The 21,787-nt window shown below is 50.8% G+C and overlaps 1 protein-coding gene across 2 annotated transcripts in view; it reads right to left on the bottom strand.

Annotated features, from left to right (window-relative positions):
* Positions 1-21,787, bottom strand: part of LOC144721349 (solute carrier family 41 member 1-like) — a 56,518-nt gene that overhangs the window by 21,098 nt on the left and 13,633 nt on the right. For both annotated transcript variants that reach the window (XM_078598908.1, XM_078598909.1), the window contains exons 4-7: positions 7,625-7,732; positions 4,067-4,138; positions 3,245-3,389; positions 2,031-2,177 (exon numbers count right to left, since the gene is read on the bottom strand). In XM_078598908.1, coding sequence (XP_078455034.1) covers positions 2,031-2,177; positions 3,245-3,389; positions 4,067-4,138; positions 7,625-7,732 — 472 coding nt within the window. The remainder of the gene's footprint in view (positions 1-2,030; positions 2,178-3,244; positions 3,390-4,066; positions 4,139-7,624; positions 7,733-21,787) is intronic.

The following is a 21,787-nucleotide window of genomic DNA, read 5'->3' as shown; positions in this document are numbered from 1 at the left end:
AAACAAAGCAAACCACGTGGGTTTACTAAGCAATTGCCTCCGGTACGACGGCTGCGTGAACATCGTTCACCCTAATCGGCCGGTTTGAAAAAGGTAAAATATTGTCGAGGCCTAAAGGTCACGACCCCGAAAGTGAAGGGGGGTCAGCGGAGGTTGCCGGGGAGATGGGACACGAGACATCGAAGGTGACGCGGCGGCCGGGGAATCGATATCCATAATTTGATGCGATATTGGAACGTCCAAACGGACGTCAACGCTGCACGGCGACGCTAATGCATCGCATCGTCCGGGCGGGGGCACTGATGCACGCTGTCAGACGGAAATGGCACAAACTGCTACGATGATGAAAACGTTAAAGTAAGAGGGCAGAAACTCGAACAAATAACGGTGCCCAAAATATCATCGCCATCACCAGCGGCGACAACCTGCACACCCCCCCCTGCCGGATGAAGACCTCCCGATGTCGCCCCCACCCCTCCCCCACGGCCTTGTGATGCCAAGATGGTTGATATTTTCTCCATTTACGTTCGAGCCATTATTTTTCCCCGTCGCCTATTTGGAAAACATTTTCCACGACCATAAAGCACAGCAATTGGGAGGTGAATTGTGACAGCCCTGCTTAAGATCCATACGCTAGGGGCAATTCCGAAGCTTACGGACCGGTGCCGCGGCGGGAATCAAACCGTGGTCTCTACATGCGAGCCGGCTCGGAGGCGAGCGTGTCACAAAACCCGGGGGGGGTCCTTTCCCACAAAGGCAGCGGACGACCGCTGCTCCGGTGTGGCCAACTCCTGAAAGGGGGAACGTTGCCAAGCGGAACATCAAGAAGTCGCTTGACGCAACGAAATCAACCATCTAAAGCGGTCAAAAGCATAACTGGGGAATTCACTACGTTTTTTAAGACGTCGTAAACCGATGCGGGACGCTTAACACGCGCGGGGAGTCGCTCCCAAAAGCGCATCGTGCCCTCGTCGCAGAAAGTCGCTCGATTTGCCTTTAGTCGCTTTAAGCAACAACAACAAAATTCGTCGCGAGGAGGAAGTCGCTGCTGATCTGACGACACAATTCGCTGCGTTGACAAAGCTGCGGGCGTACACAGGCAGCAGGCAAAGCGGGCGGGGAGAGCTGCGGGCGGAGTGAGTGCGACCTCTCGTGGCGACACCGCGAGACGCACAACTCCCTCGGCCACGCCACTGCATTGACGCTCGCTGGGTCGTCCCTCTTGCTGTGCTGGCTGTGGGCTGTTGCAGCCCTATGCTGCTTGTGACGCGCGTTCTCTCTCCCAGACGCCTGTGACGTATCCACGCATGGACGTCGAACTTCTTTCGCAACGTACGTAGCCAACCGTGCCAATCGGAGGTGCGGAACACCATAAAAATATCCTAAATTGTCATTTTTTTTATTCTTCATTTCCCTCTCATGCTCCTTGGTCCTGGAATGAATTACAAACTATTTTTAAACTGGAGAAGAGGGTATCACTGTCCGCTTTCAAAGCTCTGAGAGATGAAAATGTCATTGACCGTTGTAATTGTTTTAAATGTTTTATATTGTACTATTTCGCATTGTGTGTGTGTATGTGTGTGAATCATTGGGGAGCGGTAGTGTAGCGGTTACCGCACTGTGCTACAAACCTGGCGACCCGGGTTCGATTCCTGCTCACGGCCAACATCAGTGACGATTATCTGAACCGGCCCTGGGTCTCCCCTAGGTCGACTCAGCCTCAAATGAGTACCTGGTGCGATGTATAGACATCGCCACTAGGGAGACAAAGGCGGCCGGGCGTGGTGTTGGCCACCCACCCCCTCGTGTGCCGTTCCGGCCTTCATAGTTGCTCGCTAACAGCACTTGCCCCATACAGTCTGTTAAGGCTATACGGGGGATCTTTGTCTTTGTATGTGCGTGTGTGGTGATTTCTTTTTGCCGGCTTCTTGCCAGGTCCCCCTCGCAAACGAGGTTTTTAATCTCGTTAAATAAAGGTGAAATTAAATCTTGGTTTTTTTTTCATGACGAGCCTCGTCCGTGCCGCGTACCTATATAGCCGTAGAGTTCCCTGCTGATGCCAGCGAGGAGTGACAGCGTGATGAGGTCGCCCAGGCTGGCTGCGATGGGCGTCGCTACGTTGTCGGGGTTGATCCCCACCTTCTTGGAGCCCACGATCACCCCCACCATGATGAGGCCTACGCGCAGTCCGAGCCGGCGACATCATCGCTATTATCACCACCAGTCGTCATCGATCATCATCACCAGTATCAACAATCATCATCATCATCACAACCACTGTCATAATCATCTCCATCACCAGTGTCTGAAGTTTCAAATATGGCCTTTCTCAGCAGCTTACAAAATATCCCAATCCGATCTAAATCAAAAGCATTCAGCATCTGTGAAGAAGTCCTAGGGGCAGCAGCATCGAATGACAACTTTAAAAAAACCCTGACGACCTGGGTGAGTGAAACTATAGCGGACGGCGGCTGGGTGAATGGGTGCGGCTGGGTGAGCGCGCCTTTTACTAGATTCCATCACAGCGCATGGCCGGTCGGGCCGAACCTAGCTGGGCTTGCGGGGCAGGCCCTGGACGGACGGAAGGTGCTACAGAGACAACAAATGGAGCCCGCTCGATTTCCGAGCTGACTGCCTGATGATGCTCCAAGCAGTTTGAGCACAAGGTCGCTTTGTTGATGTTAAATTCTAATCCCAAAAAGTCTTCAACCACCGATCAGGAGCAGCATCATGAGTCAGAATTTGATTAACACATAGCGCACGTAAATAACATCTTTGTAAACGTAACAATTTTGTCCTGTGGTGGTGGTGGTGGAGTTAATGACAAGAACCTTGGCATGAAACCACTGCCACGCGGCCGAACCCAAAAACATCCATCGGAAGGAGCGGGTTCCATCAGTTATCTCTCAGTTGATGGTCAACGTTCGAAGTGAGGACCACGATCCTCAAAGGAATGGCACTGTCCCTGTGGCCACCCCTGTGGCCATCCCCCCCCCCCCCGTCCCCTGTGATCCGTGGATGAAACAAATCACCCGAGACATGCCGGCGTACGGCAGCCAAGAGCAGTTCATGCGCACGCTGTCGCAAGAGGTCACACGTTTGAGGCAACGGTCCTCCGCTGACTATGCGTGATGAAGGAGCTAGGTTAGCGCAGGATGGTGGGCCTGGGAGAGACGCGGGGGAGACGCGGGGGAGACGCGGGGGAGACGCGGGGAAGACGCGGGGGAGAGGCGGGGGAGGGTACCCAGAATGAGGGAGGCGACGAACGCGGTGGCGACGCTGCTGGCGCACAGCAGCACGGCGTGGTGGAGGTCGAAGTTGCCCTCGGGGATCCAGCCCATGATGACAGCGGCAATCGCCGCCAGGAAGCCGACCACCGTCGCCTGGACCTGTGGGCTCACAACGACGTCATCGAGTCAACCCGACGCATCACTCTCGTTTGAAGCAGGACGCGACCTGAAAATAAACCAGATAGATATTTGATTATGGGCTCTTAAAGAGATGCACACCCAAGCTGCAAGTCCCAGCGTTCTCAAATATCAACGTGAAGCTTCACCAAAGAGTAATAAGAAGGGTTTAGAGGAGTAAATAACACGTGTTGTTGATCGTTTCGTTTTTCAGCCAATTAATGAGTGTTTATGCATGCGAGCGGGCAACTCTCATTCCCCGAACAGATGGAAACAGGTGGCGATTAGTCCACTAGCTGTGCCGCCTTCTCCCGGCGAGCCAGTGTACAACGCCCACGGGAAGGGGGAGTCTCGCAACATCTGTGCACCGATCCGCCAACCCTCGAGCGTGCGTAGCCACCACCGCTCAGGCGAGCTGACAAAAACCTAGCGAATGAGCAATCGCCAGCGCGCGGTCGATTGTCGCCGGAAAAACCACGCTCGGAGTGGGGGGGCCTGCTCGTCGCCCACGCTACGTTTGCGGGCCTGCAGAGGGCACCCAGCTTATCGGCCTACGAGCCCCCCAAAGACGTCAACAGGATGTCGGGCGCCTACGCAGCGAGCGGAGGCTAAACGGGGGGCAGCGCGCGTGGCGGCGGGGGGCCGCCGATCTCTCCCACCTGGATGAGCGCCAGGTTGCTCGTGATCATGCGCCATTGCTCTGGGGCAGAGTCCATGTGCCCGATGTTGGCCTGATCACGGTAGATGCACGGGAGAGAGGGGGGGGGGTGGGTGGGAGGGTCAGGACAGGCCACGACGAGCGTTGACGGTGCCGATAAACGACGTCGCAGCTGTCAACGCAGCGAGGCGAAGCGTCTCCGCCGTCACTAGGGGGCTCCAAAGCACGGTGGAGACATTTTCCACCAACAGCACGATCGCGAACCTGCGGAAACCGGGGATTAATTTTACCCCGAAAATTAAATATTGCCGCACACGGCTCACCACACCCAGTACGACTCTCGCTACAGCTGTGGCGACTAGTCACGTGCCACCTACTGGAAGGAACCACAGCCTTGGTGTGGCTATCCTATAAACGAAATCATGACAGCACTTGCAGTGATGGACGACGGCCCGTCATTGGCGCCACTTTGTAACCGAGGCGCTGGCGGCTTCCGCGAAAGGGGGCCGATGTCGTCACGGCGCAATCGCCAGTCTCCGTCGACGTGCACCTCGATCGCCCATCCCCACCGCCGCCTCATCGTGCGAGATCCGCGCCGGTGTCCCGAGGCGCGTAAACCACGCCGCCTTAATCCACCCGGGGACGCCGAATCTCGATTCGCGGACAACCCGCCGCCGCGACCTTTGCCGGCCGTATCGCTTCGTATCCCCGCGAGAGCGCGTCGCCGGCGCGGCGGCGGTCACACGAGCGCACGCGCGCGCGTCTCTATTGACCGCGCGAGCAACGAGGCACGGCGCAAATGTTTGCTTTGCACACGCGCGGCGAAGCCGTCAGCTGCTTGGCAACCGCGGGGGGGGGGGGGGATGCAGCGGTGGCGACAATCGCGGCGGCGCTTCCAATAAATAAAGGATTAGAGAAGGGCGGAGGACGGTGTTTTTCAGAATATAAAAATCGGCTTTTCTCCAATATATTCTTATTGACCAACACGGCCGATCTCAAGAGATCTCAGAAGCGAAGCAGATTTTGAGCCCGGACAGTGCTCGGATGGGTGACCGCCACGCGCAAACAGGTTGTCAAGACGGCCGGGGGGTTACGAGGGCGGCTTCGGCAAAATCGATCGCTGTCCTGTACTTCTACGCTCCCACATCCATGCTCATAGTCTTCACATACCCACACTGACCGGCACAGATAAGTGCGGTCAAATAACCCAAAACACCCCGCACGGTAGAGGAGAGATCCCTGGCAATCGATGCCTCCTTTGCAAAGGGTGTGTATGCAAGTAAGTTGAACCTCTTTCGCACCGTACGTAGGGTGTCGACTTGTCATAGCAAGCACACGGCACCGTACGTATTCCCGCTGTGCCGCTATATCTCTGACCCTGCCACTGAGGAGGCGAAAGGCCACGTCGACTAGAAAGCCCTCCAGCATCACAGTGCACCACCTTGTGTCAGGGTCCCGGAAGGAGCCCTCACAGAACCAACTGTGGTTATAATAAACATACATTAAACAAAACATTATACAACAGCGTCATTCGTGCCAAATGCATCTCAAAACGCAGTACAATAATTATGTGAAAGGGCTAAATGCTATTTGTAACAATTATTCAGTGAAGGAAGACCATCAGCAACTAAAGGTAATCAAAACAAATAGAGAAACGGCATAAAAACTATAGGTATGCAACAACAACAAAAAAATAATAAATTCAATCGGCATCGTCGGCATCCTCACTCGGGGCATAACCTTTCATAAACCCTGAAAAGAAAATTAATTACACGTCAAGCTCACCTCAGAGCTCAAGGGTGCATGTGTCGGGGAGGGATGGAGTGGGGGGGGATGGATCGGAGGGGGGGGGTACAGAGCGGGGGTGGGGGGGAGTGTTCTGTAGTCATTCACGGCCGGGCTGAGACCATCAACGTGAGAACCCAGCTCAATCACGGGGCGGTTGAAACACGGAATCAAACGGCAGGGTCTCAGCAGCGGCTGGCTCGCAGCTCTGATTTGGCATCGGCCACGCGAGTCACAGGACCACCTCCTCAACGGAGGGAGGGCATTGGACGAGTGAGGCATGAAGCCTCCCAGAGTCCCCCTCTCCCGTCCCGGATATCGAGAGAAATGCCACGGCAATAGCTTCAGGCAGCACTTGGCACGCATGCGCGGGTGACCAGTCTGGCTCCTGCAAACCATTCGGATGGGTTTGTTTCTTTTAATATCTAAAAAGTTATAAATATATAAAGGGTGCAGCTCTAGAATTGGTTGCTCATGCTACTACTGCAAGAAGGGCCTCTACGAGAGGGAGGTCTGGAGTGCCTCTCTAAAGGGCATTTTGGTGCGCTCTGCCATGCTGGCCAGACGGCTTGGGAGAGGTGGTAGCACCCACACTTTACCCCACCACACGCAACCTTGCTAGATTTGAAGCTTTCGTGACTGCAAGGATTCATACTTAGGTTTTTCGGTAAAGTCACGTAGGTAAAATAATAATAAATAATAATTATTCGGAAGCAACACAAGCCTCCGTCATCAGGTGTAACTGTTGCTTCCGAAACGTCGTGATTTCATTTAGTTATTTTCATTTTTTATTATTTTCATTTATTATAATTTTTTTACACACGCAACCTGTTGACCGGCTAACTGTGGCATATCCCATTCATACCGCTGGGGGGGACAGACGCGCATATCTGGTTCCAGACATGCGTTCATATTTCCACGTGATGATAAGCCACTTCGTTGAGCTATCATTTGTGGCCAGGTCGCTCCTGAACAAGAGCTGTATAGCTCAGTGGGCCTTACGTGGAAAAATAAAAAAATGTTTATAGTTTAGTTTTAGACCGGCATGCTAACCATCACACCACCGCGGTGAGATCTGCTTGAAACATGTTACTTTGAATAATTGTTTTGGTGTTGAAACAGACCTGTGCATTTAATTGTTGTTTTATTCTTTAATTACTCGCAATCTACCAAGGCAGTATATTTGTAGATATTTTGTGTACTCTGCTGCATGGCTCCACGTGTTTGCAGAATGCTGTTGCCTCTGACACTGCACCACTTATTTAACAGGCTGCGCCAAATTATGTGAGTCAGGGAAGTTGAAACCAGTCCAAGGTTTTTCTCCTTGAAACACAAATGCAGCTGAAATGTAAATTCAGCCGGAATAAGTGCACAGGCTGAGTGGTCCAAATGTTATTTTATTGCACTTTTTGGCGACTACCTTAACTGCATATTCATTATTTAACATGCTTGCTTTAAAACAAATTACGATACAATTAATTTCAACAATTAATATAATTTATTTTCGTTCACCGCAACTGGCCTCTACGGTCTCTAAAAGCCTACAACGAAATCAATTAGCCAACCCTTTTTTTTTACTCCGGTTTTTGTCTCAAACTATTGGGGCAATCCTTGAATAGAATTCACCGGTTTTCAATTGGGAAAGTCGCAAACATCAACGCAACTTTAGAGTACATCTTGGTTCATCTCGGATCATGGCCCCTCCCACCCCACCCAACCTTAACATACGGGAGCATTGACAAGAGGAAGTCGGCTGCGAGGGCGCAATCCCTACCGCGGTGGAGAGGCGAGACGCCAGGGTCATCTCGAGGTTCCCCTTGAGGCCCAGTAGGGCCGGGACGAGGATGAACACCTCCTCCACGTGCTTGAACACCGGCCAGTGCTGCACGCACGCACACACACACACACGGGGGGGAGGGGGGGGGCAGCGAGCACGCACACACGCGCTCGGTGACAACGAGCGGGACACACGAGCGCAAACAATCGGCGGCACCGCTCCGGCCGGCGTCCGCAGCGCAGCACACAGGAGGAGAGGAGCGTGATTTGTAAAAATTATCGCAAGTAATAAACCCAAGCCAGACGATTGCCAATTACAGTGTGAATGTGAATTAAATTACGACACTCAATTACTGAAATGCGTTCAATTATCTCGTTTAATTTTTTTGTAAGCTTGTTAATCGGTGGGGGGGGGAAGAGGCGGACAGGTTGAATGTCGTTTCTTTGGGTCTGATAATGAATCGGTCGTAAGAATGTGTGCTCTATGAACAGAGACAGGCCACATGAACAGCCACAACCACGGTGCTATGATAACGGCGTGAATACCAAACGCACTGAATTATTATTTCTTATTAATTGTGCCACCCTCTTGGGAGAACAATGCACCACCAAAAATCCTGGGTTCGAATCGAAGGGAGCCGCCCATGACTAAAGAGTTCTCACACGCAGAGAATCGATGGTCTAGGCACGGTCACAAATAACCGCTCAACAACAGCGTGGCGTTACACGTATCGTGTGTTTCGTTTCACTGAATTCAGCCGATTTCAGCTATAAGAATTGGAAATTGGATCAGTTTGCTTTCGTTGGCATAAAGGAAATCGTCGAGTGGCACTTCAGTTCAGTGTTTCTCAGAGTGCGGGCCCAGGCACAGCGGTGATCCGCGACAATCCTCCAGGTGGACAATAGTAACAATGCTTATCATACCTTTTGCTTCAGACATTACTTCATATTTTACTTTAGATATGCAAGGGTAAACTACCCTGATTAAACTACTCTAACTCGAAATGCTCCACCCCCTCCAAAAAAAAAACTAAAACAGGCGCTAACATTTTTATGATAATTTTTTTTTACCCTTCTATCTGGCAACAAAACTGACACCTTTTTAACAAGGAGTCATGTTTGCATAGACCACAATACCTGCAGTCATAATGCAAACAAAGAACATAACTCTGATAATGTATGCACTGTCCTTGAAGTCGATCGGTCCACACCCAACTTCAAGGACAGTGCATACATTATCAGAGTTATGTATTTTGTTTGCATTATGACTGCAGTCAACACTCCCCCACATGCGCAAAGAAAATGAACCCCCGTATAGCCTTGACAGACTTTTGGGGCAAGTACTGTTGGCGAGCACGTATGATGGCCGGCACGGTACACGTGGGGTGGGTGGCCAGCACCATTTGTCTCTCCAGTGGCGATGTCCACACATCGCACCAGATACTCATTGAGGCTGAGTCGATCTAGGGGAGGCCCAGGACCGGTTCAGATAATCGTAACCGGTGGTGGGCGTGAACGGGAATAGAACTCAGATCGCCGGGTTCCTAGTGCAGCACAGCGCTAACCACTACACTACCACTCCCCACTGGCACACACACACACACGCACGCGCGCCATGCACCGGGCTATGTATAGAGACAGCCAGCTCCGTGTGGGTTGCACGGCCGCTTCGTCAAAATGAACGCGACGCTCGCGGGTGGTCGGCACCGTGCGGCCCGGCAGGGCGCCAACGGCTGCGCAGGACGCGGCGACGAGCAAATCTGCGAGGACGCCGCTGCTCGCCGACCGCTACGCGGGCTCGCTGTGCGCACGCCGCCGCGCCGCGTGTTGCGAGGGCGACCGTAGGCTCGCTCGCTTGTGCGCGCACGGTCGCGGATGTAACGGTATAACCCCGCCACCGAGATTGAGTTCATTTTGATTCGTTGCACGGATGGTCCTGTCGAATCGGTTGCCCGGCTGTCTCGCGAGGGAGATTCCTCGTGTTTTGAGCACAGCAGCAGCAGCAGCATATCAATCGAATAAAGTTTCATTGGCTATGTTTCAGGATGATACTTGTTTTATTTACACGCACAACTCTGTTGTCAATCGACTCCTGGATGAGGGCCTCCTCCCAAGCTGTGCAGGACGTGGGGGTTATTTGCCCCCCGCACCGGTCGGTACAGGTTGTTGTTGAAGGTTGGGGGAGCACAAACCAAAGTACAGTACAACAATCGATGTTGCTGCACGCTCTTTACTCCTCACGACTCAGTTTAGTTGAACGCCGCTGGGCTGCCTCGAGCTCCCTCGAGTTGCAGGCCCCTTCTGCCAACGGTGGCTTGAGTGCGGCAATTGCAGGGCTGCGCCTTTCCCTCTCACGCCAGCATTCCGATAGACCGCCGACCGCCGCTCGGCTTTGCTCCGGCTACGTACTAAAAGCGATTGCGCGCGGGAATAAAGCAAACAGCGACACGGAAACCGCTATTCATCTTGCCCCCAAACAAGCCAAGTGAGAGAGCCGATCAATATCTGCGAGGACGCGGCGCAATGTGGGGACGCCCCGACCGCTGAGCGAGCGAGCGAGCGACGTGCGACTCGCGCATTGACCCGATTTTCTCTGCCCGTGGACGCGAAGCCGCTCTCTGCCACGTCTGCCCACTTTTTTGCCAACTCGTTCCCGATTCATTCCGTCTGCCAAACGGCAGCTGCCTTGAAAGACGTTAAATATTAAATCATCGAGTTCCCTTGGGCGTGCAGATGTCGGCGTTGAGAACGTTCAGAAGGGGAGGTGGCCAGGTAGGTCAGAGGTCACAGCGCTGAGCTGGTACAGTTGAGATCCCGAGTTTAATGCAGGCAACTGGGTTTCATTACAACCCGAGTTCAAATCAAGGCAGCTGCCTATAATTATTAAACTGGGTTCTCAAGTGTAACGCGGAAGTGGTTTCAGCCCCGTCACCAGTGATCGTACAAACAGCACCATCACAATCAATTTGGTCTCGTGCCGGAGAATTGCAAGCATTGCTTTGACTGTCATGCGATGAACACTGCTGTGCCCTGCCACAGATGGCAGTGCCTCTTACTGCGTGCACCAGAGGTCACTTGAAGGGATCTCAGAGGTAGCTCTGTGATATCTGCTTCCGCGGGTCGTTCTCCGCACCGCCGTACGAGAGTTCTCAATTGATGCTTTCACTCATTGCATGATGCCGCGAGCGAAATCAGGATAGAAATGGGGGAAAAGCCAACAACAAACATGAACACACGGAATAAAAAAAATGATATTTCAACAACAACAAAATTGTATCTCATTGTTTTCATCTTCATAGGTTGTGCTAAATGTTTCAATACAATTGTGGGTCCGGCAGTGTCTCATGTATGGCTGTTCTCCATAATACTCGGTTAAGCAGCGACGTTGATCTAACAGGTGACACCCTACTGGGGAGGCTCAGGGATGAGAAATGGACACGGGGGGTGGGGGGGTGGGGCGGCTTTCTCAAATAAGCGCCAACGCAAAACCCTGATCCCATCTCCCGCCAACGATTGATTAGACGTATTTCCAATGTTGGTTATTCAATGAAGCTCATTATTTATTCACGTCCTTTTATAATTCTGCACGGAATTCTCTTGTTATTATTCACAGGAAATGGAATAACACGAGCACGTGGGCACGCACAAAGACAAAGTTCCCCTTGTATAGCCTTTAACAGGCTGGTGGGGCAAGTGCCGTCACGGCACACGAGCAAGTTGGTTTGGCGAACCCCATGCCCAGCCGTCTTTGTCTCCCCATTGGCGATGTTTACACACCGAACAAGGTACTCATTTAAGACCTAGGGGAGGCTTAGGACTTGGTTCAGATATTCGTCACTGATGTCAGCTGTGAGCGGGAATCGAACTCCATCTGCCGGGTTGGTGGCGCAAACTGCTAACCAGAGCCACAGCTCATCTCGGGCAAACATGCACGCCCACGCACGCGCACGCATGCACGCGCACGCACGCCCACGCATGCACGAGCACACAGACACACGCACACGTACGCGTACGAAAGCACGCACATACACACACACGAGCGTACACGCACAGGCGATTAGGTTAATCCCTCTCATGTGGGATGAGGAGGCACCATTTGCACCCGCGTGCCCAAAGCCGCGCTAGCCCACGTGGAAATCCACCCCGAACCGCCCGCTCGTTACACAACCGCACGCCTTCGCGAGAGCCAACCTGATCCAGAGCCTGCGGATACCTTTCCCGGCGCTCGTAAACTTTAAACGCTCGCCGATTACGCAGCTGTCAGGCGATGATCTTTCTCCACTCGGGGTGTTTTCATTTTGTTTGTCCACGCGTCCCAACTCGGGCGATGAAGGCGGATCGCGGAGTAGTGGCTGACGACCTCGCCGGGAGACCGTTATCCACCGTCATTAAGATAATGTTTACAGTGCTCCGTCAATCCACTGCCACATGTCGGCTTGCCCGTGGCGTGCTCGGTCAAGGACCTCGTTTGACCATACTTCACCACGCAGCCGCTGCGGGTTCATGAACGGTGGATCGTCGGACCGATATTGCTCACCACTAGTGTTAGCCATAGCTGGGAATCGAACTCAAGTCGTTGGGTTCATAGTATATTGTCCTAACCACTGTGCTGCTCGTACAGCCCTGTTATAATAACAATATGAATAATGTCCTTTATTTACCGAGATACGCCAAAGTGTCAAGACCCTTAATCAGGCGCGCGCTGCTGGGCCGTTCGGCCAGTTCCACTCATGAGTGATTGGCAAGTGCGAGGAAATCGCAGAACCCCGGAGAAGATCCACACATACGTGGGGAAACACTAAAAAGGGATAAAAACCAAATGTATTATTGTCATCACAGATTTCCCCAACAAATTTTATCCGATTGAGCGGCACTCGTTGGAAAAAAAGACGCGAACTGGAAACGGGGTAAATATTTGTCAATGGGCTCTTGCCCGGTTAAGAGAAGGACATGTGACCCGGCAAAGCGATGAGAGCGTAAGTCCCGTGGAACATCGCGGACGTGGCAATGCCACAACACGCACCACGCGGCAGCTTAGCGCCACCGCCGACGCCACACTTGATCCCCTGCCAAAAGCAGCCGCTGGCGCCAATCGCACGGCGAAACCTTCCGATCGATACGAGATACCGCTCCGCGTGCCGGCACGCAGCTACGGGGCGAGGACTGTTCTCCCCTCTCTACCCCCCCCCACCGCCCCCAACCACGCAAGCATAACTCAGACAATTAGCAGTCGGCAAACGCTCGCAATAGACGACGGTGTACAAACAAGCGAGTGAGAGTCGATGTTACGTAACAGAGCGGTTCGTTAGGCACGGAGGCATTTTATCAGTGTGCCGCTGCAGATGTAAGCAGGATTCCAATTTATCCAAATTCCAAAATTAGCCACAAGTTGCTAAACTGGGCCTATACGTGACAATCATTGCTCCCCTACGGGCAGACTAATGCCCCCAGGTCACTCTTGCAAATGAGACTTCATCCTAGTATCTTGAATTCTCAGCTGGTTAAACAAAATGAACTTTCAAACGAATTTTATTTGACACCGCATATGGTTTTCGGCTGGCGAGACAGAGAGAGATGCAGATGACGAGTCTCAGAAGTTATTGAAGTTTTACGAATTTTTCATATGTTGCATTTCACCCATTGATTAATCTTTTTCTTGATTCAAACACTTGGCGCAGTTCTGCGGCTCACACCGCCCCCCCCCATCAAAGCGATGACTGAGTTGTCATTTGAGGTGGCTGCCTGCATAATCTCTTCATAACCGAGGCCAATAAAAACACATGAGATCATTTTTTTCTGCACGGAGAGAGGGGGCAGCAATAAAAAAAACGAGGCTGGCGGGCGGAAGTCACGTAATTGTTGATGTCAGTCGCAGTTTAATATTTATTTCGATTTTACGAAGGGCGTGCACCACAAATTGATGGATACACCTGCACGCCAGTGACCGGTTGTTTTATTTTAATGAGGGCGCTTGGGTAAACACATCGCGAATAACCCGATAACCCACGCCACGTGGCCGCACAAGCCACTGAGCAAACAGATGAAAGGGGGGGGGGGCGGTAACAAGAAAACGTCAACCGTTCGCAATATATTCTCGTTTTTTTCCTTCAAGTTATTGTCACCGTCCCTTGTGCAGCTTTTAACTGCGCGAAAGGTTATGGCGGCAAAAGGAATGCTTCACGGTACGCCCACTGGAATTTTAGGAGGCTAGGCAGACGATTTTTTAGGGATGAGTAATGCTGAGAGTTTTATAAAGCGATTAAAGAGTATTGCCCTCTTCAAACCAGAGGATGAGATAGAGGGCCCGTTGAGGCGCGTGACACATTGCCTCTTTTGCGAGGGTGGCCTACCTGGGTCACACCAGGTTAGAACTATAAAAACAATGGTCACCATTTTTTTAATCCCCTGTCCTTTCCAAAAAAAAAATCCTCTCCCACAATTTCGAATGTCAGGGCATTGTTTGGAAGAAAACCGCAGGACCCACGTCCATTTTTTTTATATGCGCATCACAGCGGGTGAGATATGCACCGACGATTTAAAACCTTCTTATTTTCGGCACACCGGTGTGCTGCTATACTTTAGTCGGTGTCCATGGGCGGTAGGAAGAGGCGTAACCCCCCCCCGTCCACCGCCCCGTCCCTGTGCCGCTATTCCTTTTAATTAGGTGATAACGCGGGGCGACGCGGGGCGACACGGAGCTCGCTGGGTGAGGTCGCGCCCGACCCTGCCAGGCCACATGTCTTTGTTTGCCTGACAGCAGCGGTGGTTTATCTGCCGGTCACCCGCCCGACCGCCCGCCCGCCGCTCTCTTCCTATTTTGTTAACCGCGCCCGGCACGTGCGCCCGGCACGTGCGGCCTGGCCCCGGCCAACAACGTCACCGGGGGCAGCAACACCCACAACAGCCGCAGCAGTGAAACTTTCCTTTGTTCAATTCAGATCAGTTTTACTAAAAAAAATTATAATGATGATAATAACTTACAGCCCCCTTTGTCAATCCACTGCTGGATGAAGAGATCCCCACGCCGGTGTCTGCGCGTTTTGTAAAGCACGTTGATCGGCAATGGGTATATTTATCAGGCTCGGTTAGTGAGTTAGTGGACGTCTTCAGGCATCGCCTAGTGAATATCTGAGATGATGCCGGCCGAGAATGGAGGGCGGCAGTGGCGTCTCCGATGCACTAAGCCTACCCCGGACAGTATTTCAGATTACTTTAATTCTCCATTGATTTTTTAAAATATATTATTATTGGTAGTGAAATTTCAATCCCACTCATAAATATGTATTCCGCCTAAATTCCAAAGTAATTAAAGTTGACAACCGTGGCCGCTTGTAAGTTTGTGCGACTACCCATAAATATGTTTAGATGCCAAATATGCAAGTGTAAATCCTTAAGCGGATTATCGACTTACAGCTTCGGACCAAGCAGAAGGAATGTTCGCAATATCGCAAATTTCGCGTAATCGTTTTTAATTGCTAAATATTTGTTTGCAGAAAAACACGACGCGTCCAAGGGCGAAAAGTGGCACGCGATGGGGTTCAAATGTTTTCATCTTGGCCGGAGATCCGGAGAGCCAGCGATCCCAGGTCATGTAGTTGGGGGAGATCAAGTGCTGGAGCGAAAACAGTCGATGTTTGGAATGGCAGAGGGCAGTAGAAGAAGGGGCAGACCACAGATGAGGTGGCTGGATGAGGTGGACAGAGAGCGACAAGTTAGACTCTTCCTGAACTCCAAGAGAAAGCGGTGAACGGAAGAAGAAGGTGGTGGTGGTGGTGGAAGGCACTGGTCATGGACGCGTCTCCAGAAGTCGGAGGGTGGTGACAAGGTGCAGCGACCCCAGTGGCCGTGAGGGTTGCGCAATCCGCGAGCACGCTTGGGAAGCAAAGCGAGGAACTCGCAACGGCTGCTGCGGCCGGCGAGAAGAGCGATCGCGCGATTGCTACACGACCCGTCGATAAAATCGCAAGGCGGAGATTCACGATAAAGCGCGTGGGCGACGCAGATCGCATGACCACATCGATAACCCGTGGGTGATGATAACCTGCTCACACCGCAGCTGAGCGTACAACAGTGTGTACCAGCCCGACTTACAGCTGGCGAAATGTTTACACTTAAAGAAGGTCTCAACAGCCTCTTTGTTGCACTGATCCCCGAGTGAAGATTTCACACCCCAACGCGGATCTAAACGAGCCAGCCCCGGCCCCGACGCCGACAGATTAACCCCGTGCACTCCTACTTACAATCACTGCGACCGCACAACACAAAGCGACGGCGACAGAGTGTCGTGCCGACGGAGCCAATTTCTAGGGTCCCCACGGTGTGCCCGGTGGTTAAACGTGCCACGCAGTGAACCTTGCAAACCCGAGATCGATTTCCGGCCACGGTTATAGCATCAGTGGCGAGTGATAACCGAACCGGTCGTGGGTGTTCCCCGTTCAGCGCGACCTGCACGGACCAACTTGGACAAGAAATGTTCAAACAGCCCCTATGACGGACACGGCGTGGGCGAGGCCTTCGTGCAGAGGTAGATGTACTAAGGGCTGTACATGGCATGCACTTTCCATGACCGTAGCACGTCACGTGGGTGTAAATATGGATTGATGTTGAACACAAAGTGCATCTCCCCTCATGCCTGACAGTGGGATCATCATCTTCATCATCAGCCGTGGTTGAAGCCCTCCCCGAGACGTCTCCATCTTTCATTATCCTGCGATGGATCGTGAAAGATGGTGAATTAAAGATAACCACCGAGACTGCCGATCTGAGCGCAAACGCCAGCGTATCAGCAATTTCAATTGATCGAGCGTCAAAATGCAATCACGTCTTGGGATGCTTTACCAAAATGTAACTTAAATTAAATGTGCATTGGTGTAGAAGGGGGGTTGGCGTTCAATTCCAACAAGCCCAGATCAGATATCTCACTCGTCGGTCCCACAGTGGGGTGGCTCAAATTTAGTGGCTCCAATTGCTTGACGTGGCCATTAAGAGTGAATTTTGTGATAAGAGTTTAAAATGACTGTGGGTTATCAAGTCAGTGACTGTTATTGGCCGTGTAAATACATCGGTAGTACTGACGTTTTGCGACTTTAGGTTGTATACTGACTTGTTGCTCTGGCTCATTGACTCTCACGGCTGGGAATCACAGCAGCATTCGAGACCCAGAACCACCACCACCATCATCAACAACAAGCGCCAGGGACATCTGGGATAACACCAACAACAACAACAAGCACCAGGGACAACCGGGACAGCACCACCAACAACAACAAGCGCCAGGGAGAGCCGGAACGACAGCATCACCACCAACAACAAGCAGCAGGGATAGCCGGGACAAGCAACCACCACAACAACAACAAGTGCCAGGGACAGCCGGGACACCCCCAACAACACCAACAAGCAGCAACGAGCCACACGGCATCAATGGGGAAGGCTGGAGCTACACACAGAATGGGTAGCGACCGTGTTGCTCGTTTGGCACGATATGAATGCCTCTAACAAAGCAGGTGGGGGGGTTTCCCAAACCGGTTCGTCTGGTTTATTAATCCCACGTTCAAACCCTGGCGATTTAAGATGCCCCCCCCCAAAAAAAAATTCCGACGTGACGTCTGGCGACATTTAGAAGCTGTTCTTTCCATAACGTGCGTTTAGGTTATTTTGGTGCTCTAAATGTCCACGTGATAAGCCACATCGTTGAACTGTCACTTGTGGCCTGGTCGCGTCTGAAAAAGCAGCTAATAGCTCAGTGGGCTTGACCTGTCTGGTAAGATAAAAACGTTTCGTTATATTTGTAGATTTTTTTCAAGTGATTTGTTTACCTTTCCTATAGGTTGCTCTCCTATTTATGTTGCTTGTATTGTGTGTTGTTGTAACGTTATAACACAGCGTTGATATACGGTGCTTTTTCTGGAAGACTTTGCTGTTTTTTCCTGGATATTTCTGTTTGCGCGTAGTCACTTTAAGATGTTCCTTGTTCATGTTTTTGTTTGTTGCGGTTGCACCCGAGTCAAGAGCCGAATGGCTCACAGGGCTCTACCTAATACATGAACTGAACTGAAAAACGTTCTGACTCGCCCCGACTGGAGTAAGAGAGATATGTGAATCAGACTGCCATAGCTCATCCAATTCCTCCAGCAGACAGATTCTGATTTCTGATGGCGTTCCTCATACATGGGGAGAGGTTTCGTAAACTTGGAATTGGCAAATAAATCAAAGCGCTGTTAGACAACACCTTACACCTTGATTTAACGATGAATTACATTGAAATACGAAGTGCGATTTTATATTCCACATTGCATTGTTATAACTGATTCATTCATTATCTCAACAGGGTTTAAGCTAAAATTACACTCTTGCTCTTGACGTGTTAATCACACGGCTCCTGCACCGCTTGGCCCAGGTTCACCTGGAAGGACAAAGGTTGCCTCAGTAGGGCCTCACCTGGTCATCAAAAAAGCATTTGAATGTACGAAGGAATTTGCAATGTCTTGGTTTTTTTTTTTCGGTAAAGTCACGTAGAAGGGAAGTAATAAAATAATAAAAATAAAACATAATAAAATGAATTATTGTATTACTTCCCTTCTACCTGACTTTACCGAAGAAAAAAAAAACCAAGACGATGAATCCCTGCAGTCACGAAAGCTTTAAATCGGAATTTGCAATGCTTATGTACCAAATACTTATGACTGTGTACCTATATGAATGAATACGATACCTGTCAACCCCTTATCAGGGCCTACCTTCTTACAGCCCAAGTCAGACCTTATTGGTCACCCCGTGTCCTTATAAATCTCAACGTTCATCCTACAAAGGTCCCATCACAAGAGAGAAACACAAACAAATAGACACAAAAATGTTGCCCGTATTGATACGGCTGTACGCCATATGGACCTGAAAACTCAATTTACCTGGACAAGAATATGGGGTAAACAGTGTGAGTTGACAGGGATGCTACTATACACTACACTACTATACACCACTATAAACTACATTATACACTACTATACACTACTATAAACTACACTATAAGTTTCCCGTATTCAAACGGCTGTATGCCGTATGGGCATGACAACTCAATTTCCCTGTAGAAGAATACGGGGTAAGCCGTGTGGGTTGACAGGTATGTGTCGGTATGTATGTTGGACTTCTGAGGCACCGTACCTAGCCAACGATGCTGATCGGAGGTGTGCTGTCAACGTACTCCGTAATTCTTCAATAACGTATCAACATTTTTTTAAATCTACACATTCATCAATAACACTGTATGTGGGGGATATAATAGAAAAAATACAATATCAAGTAAATGATTTATTTGATGTGAAGGCCCGTTGCCCGAAACGTCGTCTAATTTTTTTAATTTTTTCCGTTTAAGGTCACCGTGTTGACGAACGTGTTTTTTTGTTGTTTGTCCTTTTGCACCACTGCCAACAACAGCATCACCGACTAATTCGTTTAATTATTATAACCTCACGTCCTTTATGTACAGGACTGAATATTTCTCATATAAACATATTCATGAGTTAATACCGTCATGAACTTGTGCTGGTTACGTACTTCATATTTTTAAAGAAAGATTCTGATTGTAGTCTGCTCAGAAAAAAATACCATGCGATTTAGAGTTACTGGAGTGGCTGGCGTGACAATGTGAACGGATCATTTCCACGACACATGGAGTTGCCCTATCAAGCCCAGACATTCACAGTGTTTGAAGCCCGTGGCTGTACAGATTCAAAGTACAGGTGGCTTACTCCAAGTCCAGGTGGCTTCATCCAGTCCACCTTTCCGGGTTATAAAATCCCCGTCACTCAAACGCGCAAGACACGGCACCCATCTCCCATGCGGTCCGCTGACTGGCAAATGCAGTAAGCGGGACCGGCATCCACTCCAGAATCCAGATGCAATGCACCACGGCTGATACGGCTCCTCTGCAAAGACCGTAGGCTTCACCCCGCCACCTTAACTCGAAATGGGCGTAAAAAAATAGAAAGTATCTATCAATGATCCCCTGACGTGCAAGCTCGGTTTATATTACTGAATAACAGAACTGATGGGAAAAAATGTGTGAAATCCCTGCGAATGCTTATTTGGTTTTATTTTAATGTGATTAGAAGGGGTGTAGGGTCATTTTGTGCTGAGACGCTAAAATAAATTAAACCCTTAATACATTAATCTGAGTCACTCGCACGCGGGCCCTGATGATAATGAACAAAGCTCAATAGGCCTGGCACAGGCAATGGGCACAGGCCTTCATTAAGGGACTCATTAACTCGGCGGTGGATAGCTAAGCCTCAAAATGCACAACTGTAAAATCCCGAAGAAGTACTTTCAAAAATTCCACTGTTAAACTTCAACGGAGGAATTTTTTTATATTAAACTCAATAAACTGCCATAGCAGCAAACCGTCCGCGCGCCAACTTCGAAGAATACTCGAGTAATGTGTTTTTGTTGTTGTTCTTCTAATCAGGATTTAAATTCGCGATGACTGCTGGCAACTACAACTGTCAACCGCGTGCGAGTTACCGCACAAGGGGAAATGCGTCTGCGCACATCGGTCGCTCGCCCACGTGACCGATAATTATGTCGGGGACTCGTTCGCTAACGCTGGAAGAGTGTCATTCTGGCAAGACTGCTGCAAGGCAATTACCAGCATGCCGATGAGTTAAATCAAATCATGACCACCCCCCCCCGTAGATCCAATGTCGCCCGTTGCGTGTTGGGCAGCAGGTGTCGCGTGGAGGGACGAGGGCCGATGGGCGAGACTGGTCACAGAATGGCAGCCAAGGGAGGGAAGGGAGGGAATGCGCCAAAGAGGACGCACGTGTGTATGCACGTTGAACTTCTTTCGCACCGTACGTAGCCAACCGTGCTAATTGTAAGGGGCGGGAAATCACGGCGGAGACGGAGCGGTGAGGTCAGCTGATGCGCGTACCAGTGAGATGGAACCAGGGATCACAGGACCATGCAAGTGATGGAACGGGGGAGAACTTCATCCAGCAGTGGAGCGAAAATGGATAATGTCCATGATAATTAAGTAGTAATGTGCCTGTCTTTTGGTATAGTAATATTTTACGAAATAATAAACAAAAATATACTCAATGTTGAACTATTTTACATATCAAATTACAGCCCTCTGTCAAACCAGAGGAAAATAAGGCCTCCCCCACACCGAGTCGTCATCGGGTGGTTCGATCATACTTCGCCACGCTGGTCAGCGTGAGTTGGTGAAGGGGGGGTGGCATGCAGTCCCAGTTCCGACATCGCTCTCCGCTGATGAGGTCTACGTTCAGGAATTTAACACAAGCGACCGGGCTTCATCGCACAGTGCACAAATCACTGCACCGCCCCCGAAACTGTTGACATCTGTCATGGTATGAGTGTCCCGAAATACCGCGCGCGATTACCCGCGTGTCTTCGCCTCCGTTTATTCAATTTTGTTCGTCTGGGCCATGGCCCAGTGAGCCCAATGGGATTGCAAAGGAAAGCGAGCACACGGGTGCCACAGGGCAATGTAACAACTGCGGTGAGACCTTAACGTCAAAGGTGGGCGGGGAGAGGGAGGGATGTTGTAATGCACCAAAACCAAAAACAGTTCATGAATAAATGTTGATTCAGTGACACGGACCCCAACAGAAAAAGCCCATTCGTGTTTAACAATAGGCAGCCGGGATCTACGCCTGCAAACAACACCAGGCACGGCAGGCAGGCTGCTACCTCCATTGCAGATCCACACTCTCTGCGATGGAGGTAGCAGCCTGGGCTGTGTGGCGACTTCAATTCGGATAGCTGGCGTGCTCCACCTCAGGCTTTGTGAATTGCGCGTGTCGCGTGTGAACACGACGACGATAGACAAAGAGTCCGTAGTCAATCAGTTGCTGGTGTCATTGGCTTCCCCCCCGCGCTGTTTCATTCACGGAGATTATGTATTCATCTATCATACTTCAGCACGCTAGACAATGCACGTTGGTGATGGGGAGTGCAGCCCAGAACTGGTTTTAGATATGGCGCACCACCGATGTTTGCCACAGCCCAGGGAATCAAACTCAAGTTGCCAGGTTCATCGTGCAGCGAGTTGGAACGATGGTAACACCACTTCAACGCAGGTCGACGCATCAGACCATCACATTGCTACGTAGGATTGAGGGGCTGTTGTTGCAATGCCTTCTAA

The sequence above is a fragment of the Lampetra planeri genome, chromosome 11 (genome assembly GCF_965212315.1).
Source record: "Lampetra planeri chromosome 11, kcLamPlan1.2.h2, whole genome shotgun sequence".
NCBI classification, from domain to species: domain Eukaryota; kingdom Metazoa; phylum Chordata; class Hyperoartia; order Petromyzontiformes; family Petromyzontidae; genus Lampetra; species Lampetra planeri.
Note: the sequence above shows the minus strand (reverse complement) of the source record. Positions and strands in the feature narration are given on the sequence as shown.